General features: G+C 33.6%; 1 protein-coding gene across 1 annotated transcript; it reads right to left on the bottom strand.

Moving 5' to 3' along the window:
* Window positions 1-2,070: 2,070 nt before the first annotated feature.
* On the bottom strand, window positions 2,071-7,454 carry LOC136820611 (uncharacterized). The gene is made up of 6 exons (XM_067076803.1): window positions 6,781-7,454; window positions 4,581-4,746; window positions 3,805-4,060; window positions 3,450-3,547; window positions 2,719-3,018; window positions 2,071-2,440 (listed from the first exon to the last, which is right to left on the bottom strand). The coding sequence occupies exons 1-6, from the start codon at window positions 7,356-7,358 to the stop codon at window positions 2,342-2,344; spliced, it is 1,497 nt and encodes a 498-aa protein (XP_066932904.1). The 5' UTR covers window positions 7,359-7,454; the 3' UTR covers window positions 2,071-2,341.
* Between the last annotated feature and the right edge of the window lie 695 nt (window positions 7,455-8,149).

Here is an 8,149-nt window from a genome sequence, read left to right as displayed (position 1 = left end):
CAATATTCAACCTTTACTTTTGATAGAATAAGAATATTCCAAAAAGGATGATGATAATCTTTGGTCCATTAATATCTCTAGCAACACCAAAGTTTTCCTTTTGGATTGTGTCAGAAATGTTTTTACACAGGGGTCGAGCTTACAATATTTCGACTAATTGCTGCCAAATTCTATTAACCTGTGCGATACTATAAAAATCAGAACTCTTTGATATTGATCGAACTTTGAAACATCGACTGGGCATCGACTTCATCTTTTCAATCTTTTAAACTAAAGCACCTTGCGACCCACAGATATGCATGGTAAGATTCGGTTTTTAAAACCTGGTTTGAAAATATACTCTCGGGTAGCCGTCCCCCCCCATTCGAAAATTTTCCACCCACGACATTCTTCTTCCAGCCTCCCCGGTTATTAATTTTTTGGATTTGAAAGTTTTCTCATTTGTCCTAATTCTGCTAGATTTTTTCCAACCCCCTGCTTATTCCAACCCCCACCCCGGCTATTAGGTACCCGAGAATAAGATCGTATTGATATACGATGACTTTGTCAAGAAAGTTGGCTTTCAAGCATTGAAGAAAGCCTTAGCCACGTGCTAATTTTTGTGATCGAAAGAAAACGAACAGAAGTATAGGCCCGTATAGAACTTTTGTATGACAATTTTAAATACTCCAAGCTGTTACAGTAATTGAAGGGTCCCTTTGGATCTAATTTTGAAAAATACAGAAATGCTAACGAATCTCTAATTTTCATTCAAACCATTTGAATAATAATGTAATGGCAAGAATATATAAGTCAGTTGGGATGAAATGGAGGACAAAACCTAAATGCGGATGGGAACTTCCCGCGTAAATTATTCTAGCTTCTGAGATGGAGGATCTTGAATTTTATTGGTTAAAACCATAAGTTTTATACGGATTTTATACAAATTTATTTGCCCAATCGGGATGATAGTTTCTTCGCGACTATTCAATCATGTCTGTAGAAAAGTTTGATCACGTCATCAAACACGCCTTTGACAGATTGTCTTGTTATTCGATCATGTGACCAAAAATGTAAGCAAAACCTAATATTGTCTCAACAAGGCTTAACAAAAAGATCCGGGAAGCTTCTAGACAAGAATTGAAATAAGGACTAAGTTTCAATGATGAGATTTCGGTGTATTACAGTTTTCTTATAAGAATAACTTCTATAAGAATATCAGGGTGAGAAATGGTCAAATCGTAAGAATATCCTAACCTTAAAGAATACCCCCAAGGGTTAGTTTTGCAGATATTGATAAGAATACATTCATTTTTTTATTTGGCTTACAGAAAAACTTTTTTTTTTTGTTGGACTTAAATTACAGAAATATAGTTTTAGCTCCGAATGTGCACTCAAAAGTCTCAAAATATCAAATTGACCATTTCTCATGTTTGTATAAAGTCAAGTCTAAAAAATCAAGAATATGCAGAAGCAGCCGGCGGAGAGATTTTTTAGAAATATGTGTTCTTATCTTCTAGGAGGCCAAATGTTATGACCTTTTAATTTTTTATACAAACGATGTGTTCTTATTTCTAGAAAATCTTTACCGCACTATTTGTTTCCGTAAACTTATCACTACTTTATGGTAAGATGTGTTCTAAAATTTAGGAAAAACAGTTTGCCAAGATAAATTTGTAAGATATTTGTTTTTTTTTTCCACGAAAGAAAATTTCTAGGGTTACTAGGCAACAAGATCACACCAATTTTCTCTTGATTATACCCCTGTCTCTTTAAAAGATGTGTTCTGAAGCTTTCTAGGGTTATCTAGACAACAAGAACACGTTTAGATCACAGTTAGATGACTTTGATTACACCCCTGTCTCGTCAGAACACATCATATTTCTAGCTGATTAATTTTCGAAGATCTGATCAGAACAGATAAAAATTTCTAGCTGAAACTTGCTCTCAGAATACATCAAAAAAAAAGGTCGCCTCGCCGGCTGCTTTCGAATATGTTAAGAATATTTCACCCTTAATTTTGGCAATTTCTTAAGAGTACTTGGCCCTCATCCAAAGTACACTATTCTTATAAAAAAAAGTGTATATGTGTAAATAATCTACATAATATATTTACATTTTAAATTTTAAAAGCTCAAAAGTAAAAAAATACGAATCCTTTTGAACCTTTTTTAATATCAAAATTTCGCCTCTATTTACAAAAATAATTTTTTTGGATTTTCCAAAATGTTATTTTTCATGGTTACTTATGCTTAATTACAATAAAATTGTTTAAAACTGAAAAAAATAAAACTGAATAAAAATGTATATATGGTTATTTTTCATTTTTACAGGTCTTCGCCGAAATGAAAACATATTGAATTTATTTCGCCTTTTTCGCCTTGCCGCTTGTCACCCCTTGTTCGTTATTCTTTCGTTTTCTTCTTTTTTGACGATATTTCACTTCGAGCATCTCTTTGATCTGAAATTATACAGAAATGTAATTCGTTCAAAATATATTCTAGAGCATCAAGACAATCTCAAAATCAGGGAGAATGATGCCCCATTTTCGACGACTATAAACATCTTTTGTTGCGATAGATCGAAGAAAATTTGTTTCAGTCAAGTGGAATTGTTGTATTTACATGAGTAAATTCCAACACTGATATTCTTCATTCAATTTATCCCTATTTAAAAGTTGAATTGCTGACAGGTGATTGAAGTCTCCCAGTAAAAAAAAATTATTTTTTTCAAAATTACCTGGTCGTCATCCGTCAAATCTTTCTCATTTTTCTTGAACGCATTCTTCAGGTTGACTTCAATTTCATCACGACCCAACAGCAACTCCACTAGCCCCTTATCGTTGGCTGCACAGGCTAAATGCAATGCAGTGTCTTCAGCCATGGATAGTGACGTCACATCGACTTTCTGTTGGGTGATCAGATGCTTTGCTGTCTTGAAGTAAGCATTTCTTTGTTTGATTCCTTCAGGCTTTTGAAGATTACAATCCTTCCCTTTGTTGATGATGAACTGTAGAGGAGTGAATCCTTGTCGATCTTCCTGTAAACGAGGAACGGATCTTGTTGTTAAAGTGTCAGGTAAAAGGAATGAACGGCTGACTTATTACACGTCTTTTTAATTAAAACGTCCAAAGTTTTTCGAATCTCTTGGATGTTCTTTTTAGTTTTAGACCTGAAAATAATCTCAAAATGTTCCCATTTTCTTAAGTTGTTCTATATAGTTTGGCCATCGAAGCCTTATGTTCTTATATAGTTTGTTCTAATCAAAAAAACTTTTAGTTGGCTGAAAACCAAGCAATTAAAGGCTGTTCTTTTGGAAATTTAGAGATAACTCTTCTAAACATCAGTACTCACTTCCCCACTGGTCTTTCATAGAAACTTGATGTGTAAATTGGGTAAAACCAGATGACCACGAGCTTCGTATAAGAATAATTGTTGGAACTGACAGAACCAGAAAAAAACTCAAAGTACCTTTTCATCAAGATCTGCACCATAGCATTTCAATAGATTGACCAAATTTGTTGCTTCGTGGTTTGCGTACAAGCAAGCCAGATGAACACAAGTCAGACCTAAGGTGAAAAATTCTTGTTTCATTACGAATTCTTATTAAAAAAATATACAATATAAATTCATGAATCAGCTTTTCTACGAATGTTGATTAAGATTTTCCCTCGCGTGTTCATTTGGAATTTCCAAATTAGCCAGTCAGCTGAACTTTGAGCTTCTTTGAGTCAAATCATATCTTTAGAAAGGGACTTTTTGGGATCGCTTTGTTTATTTGTCTGGCGTAAAAATAAACAAAGAACATTGATGATTGATGACATACCATTTTTATCCTTCTTGTTCAAATCCATGTGATCGTCACCATATCTTGCTTGGTTAGCACGTAAAAGTTGCTCCACAATCTGTTTCAAATGCTCCATTGTTGTGAAATTGTACAAATCGGAATCTTTCCTTTGTCTCAAAGCCACGTGTATTGGAGATTCTAATCTGTTGTTGAATCGGTTTAAACAGCTTCCCAGTTGAAGCAGCTTGTGAACCATTTGCGGGCAACCAATTTCCACGGCGTAGTGTAGTGGCGTCTAAATGTAAAAAACATTAAAGGGATAATCAGATTGTTAGAGATATTTAGATTACAGAAATCTTCTGTGGTCCTTAGTACATTAGTAAAACCTCAAAGTATTTTTGTATAACAATTTTCCAAGATCGAGATATCAAAATTTGAAATTTTTGAAAAAGGGTTCTTACACGTTTTTTACGTTGAAATTCTATTGTTTTATTCTAAAAACCAAAAGCTTGTAACTTAAATATCTCGACTTTGGAAAATAGTTAGGCAAAAATATTTTGAGATTTTGCTCAGGACAATAAAAGGATCCCACATGCCATATGGGGACATATATTACAAACCATCTGACTACCCCTTTAAATTCAAACCTAAATCTTGCATTATTGATTGGAATCAACAAGGTTATGTTTATGCAACAGTACTCTTCCTTATTCCATTTGCTATTTATCCTATATGATGAAAAGAAGGGTCAATATTACCCCCATAACTTAATACTTCATCACGCTAGAAATGTTAAAAACTTTTTTCATACGTACCATTCCATCATTGTTTTGTCGGTTGACGTATTGTTTGTAGAGATGTGCTTTATCAAAGAAATCTTTTCTGGCCTGATCATTTTCATAGTTATTTCTCTGAGATAATCCAAAACCTCTCGTTTGCTTGTTTCTCCCTTCACATCGGACAACCAGAATATGCAATGGCCTAGAAAGGAATATCAAGTTTGTCAAAATTTGTATCAAGAGATGTCTTGGATGAGGCAAATCTTACTTTACTTGTTTTCCCTTGGAAATCTCTAGTATGATTCATTATATTTATAAGTTAGATAATATAGTTAATTTCTCCAAACTGAAACGCTGAAAGAAAGAAATGCTTGAAACAGCATGCTCAGTGAATCAACAATCTCAAGGATCCTGTCTTTTAACTTTTCAGCGAAACTGATAGAGTTGTATTTGATGAAAGGTTCCTCAAAGGTTATACAGAGGAGCTGATCAGGAACTGTGTGGCTTATTTGAATTAGTATGAAGAAAGATTTTGCATGCTGTTTTTGAGTTAGTATAAGAAAATTATTTTTTGTAATTTTTTTATCAAAACAAATCAAATCAAGATGGCTGAGGATGATATGAAAGACTTTTTTTCATCTTTTGGTGGAAAAATAACATCTCAAAATGAAACTGTTGAGAATGAGTGTGTTGAAGAAATGATTTTGACGAAAGAAGACAAGCCTAAAACTAAACAGACTGGAAAGGTCCTAGAAGTTGAAATTGTTGGTAATATTCCCGATAAATACAAAATGACAACAACAAAGAAACCAGAGGAAAGTCATCAACTTGAAGATGAAGGACACGATGACATGCATGAATTTATGAAAGGCATCGAAAAAGATTCGAGCACACAATATGTTCAAAATGAAGTAGAACATCATTGAATGAGAGGAAAGTTTTTTGACTTCATTGTATTGCTTTATTGCAGAGCTGCTTTTTTATAATTATATACAAAACTTAAATTTGAATATAGATTTAAAGTAGTTTACAAAAATTTTTCTCTATTCTATAAAATATCTTTGTTTAAATTTGTTTGTAATTCTTGTAAGTACTTAATAATTACCATACTTGAATAAGAAAAAAATAGGTTGTTATTTTATTATCGATTTTATTAGCATTAAATTGCTCATTTTTGATGTTATCCTTGTATTTTTCAAATCATTCCTAGCAGTGTATTCTAGAGGTTTTTTGCAGGAGGATAGGAATCATACATTGGGATCAAGCTGAAGCGCAAAGTTTTGTGCAATTAAAAACTCATTTTATTTTATATCTTTCAGCAGTGACTTTTTCAAGCTCAAATTTTGGCTAATATGGCTGAGACTAAAAAGGTAGCTAAAAAGGTCTCTTTTCAAAATAAGTTTCTCAAATATTAGTGTAAAAACTAAGTTTTGCTCATCCTTCTTTCCTTGGTATACACCTTATTGAAAGGTTTGCCACATATCACTTTGTGGAGGTAAGACTGGCTGATTTTAAGCCTTATGCTTTTTTTACACATGCACATTGTGCATACCGTAAGTTGGTCTAATCTCGACATCTGTCTTCTAATCTCGACACCCTTCTTTAGAGATAGGAATAATTTAAAAGTCGGAATTGGTGATTGAAAAAAGATTTATCCTCCCTTACCACTAAGCAAATAAAATAATTTCGACCTTTTCTTAATTTTCCAGCTCTAGAAAAGGGTGTCGAATTGAGAGGAGGGATGTCGACATTAGACCAAGTTACGGTATGAAATCTGTTTTTAGATGTTAGGAAAATCATTCATAGGCTTTTGGGAATTACCTAAACACTATGCAGAGTTTCTTTTGATTGAGAGGTTCTTAATCAACGTGTTCCATTCAAAATCTTTTAAATGTAAAATATCCCTCCTGAAATTACTAAAATATTGGTAAAAACTGCCTTTTTAGTGGAACAACATAGGGAAAAGTGCCCTTTTTGGCCACCAATGAACACTGCCTTGCCTTTCTAAAATATGGCCTGCTTGAGATATTCATATTGCATGAGATAAAAATTTCGAAGCGGAATCCGAAATTTTAGCTTGGTTTTTCTAATTTTCCGATATCAGAAATCAGAAATTTTTTTCAAAAAAATCAGAAATCGGGGAAACTTTTTTCCGAAAATCGGAAAATCAAGGAAACTTTTACTAAAAATTGGGAAATCAGGAAAACTTTTGCAAAATAGATAAAAATAAACGTACGTATCTCCCTCCATGTCAATATTTTCTCTGGGAGTATATTTCTGCTCGGAAGATTCTGTTGGCACTTTCTGTATTTCTTGTTGAATTAGGGGTAGCGTGTTCTCAAGTTTTTGAGTTTGTGCTGTTAATTCTGCCAAAATATTTTGGTTTGTTGGATTAACTTCATTGAAAGTTAAGTCAAACTCTTCCTCTTTAATCTGCTGCTGTGAACTAGCATTCCATTGCTTCAGTAAAACAACATCCGATGTTTGTGGTGGCTCGATATTTTCACCAAGCTGTTGTAGATAGTTCTGATTTTGTTGTGGTAAAATAGCTAAACCTGTACTTGGCTGTGTTTGTTGTACATCACCATCAAGAATCATTTGAAGTTCTTTATCAAATGCTACATCTCCAGTGATTTCAACAGGTTTGCTTTGGTTTTGGGAGGCTTCTTCAAGAACTTCAAGTGTGCCTTGCAAAAATTTTCCACCAAGCCCCCAACTGGCAATATCTGGTAAATCTCCACCAAAAATTGAAGGAGGAAAATTCAAGGATGGTGTAGGATCAACATCCATAAACATTGAACGTAAAAATGACATTTTGAAATTACTACAAGTATATGAATATAATTGATAATGTATCTCTTTTTATCCTGCTTTTTCTCAACTCAAAAACTTCAAACTGCCGAATTTTTTGCTGAAGCTTGTGTTTTTGTTTTGATATTTCAATTTTCCGGGAATTCCCTTGAAAAATGTATTTGACAGAACGTTTTTCTCGTTGGTTTCTCTTGGTCGTTATTCATTCTGCAAAATATTAGTATGAATTTGGCCTCCCCTTTTTCTAAAAAGACAGTAGGAATTTCCCATTTATACTTGGACTTCGAGTGGGAATTTCCCAGTGATGTCTTGTTGAAATTTCCCTTTCTCATAGTCATAATCAAAACAGGTCAGTTGGCTAGCGCGTTGGGTGTGGGAGCAGCTGTTGACGGGATTTTCCGGCAATCTATACCTTTTCTAGATAAAGAAATATATAATAACATCAACGTTGATTAGACCATTTAAAAAAACACAATTTCATCCTCTCCCGAACATATTAAAAAGATTTGTATTTCTTTGTCATTTATTTGTGACCCACGAACAACGCACGAAATTTTTTTTTGAACCCACGAACTACCCACGAGAGCACGAAGGCACGGAACGACCTATTTAACCACTCTCGTGTAAATTCTACGATGAAAAACATAATTAGCAGTAGGAATGAATCTCAAAGTCTAGTCTCAATATATCAATACAATTGAATAAACTTTTCTTTTTGACAATATTCCACTCCTGTTTTTCTTTACAACAAGCGCAAAGCCGCTATCCAATTCGAATTTTATCAAAGATTTTAC

This window comes from Clytia hemisphaerica, unplaced genomic scaffold (assembly GCF_902728285.1).
Source record: "Clytia hemisphaerica strain Z4C2 unplaced genomic scaffold, Clytia hemisphaerica genome assembly, whole genome shotgun sequence".
Taxonomy (NCBI): domain Eukaryota; kingdom Metazoa; phylum Cnidaria; class Hydrozoa; order Leptothecata; family Clytiidae; genus Clytia; species Clytia hemisphaerica.
The sequence above is the reverse complement of the archived record's forward strand: the minus strand, read 5'-3'. Positions and strand labels throughout refer to the sequence as shown.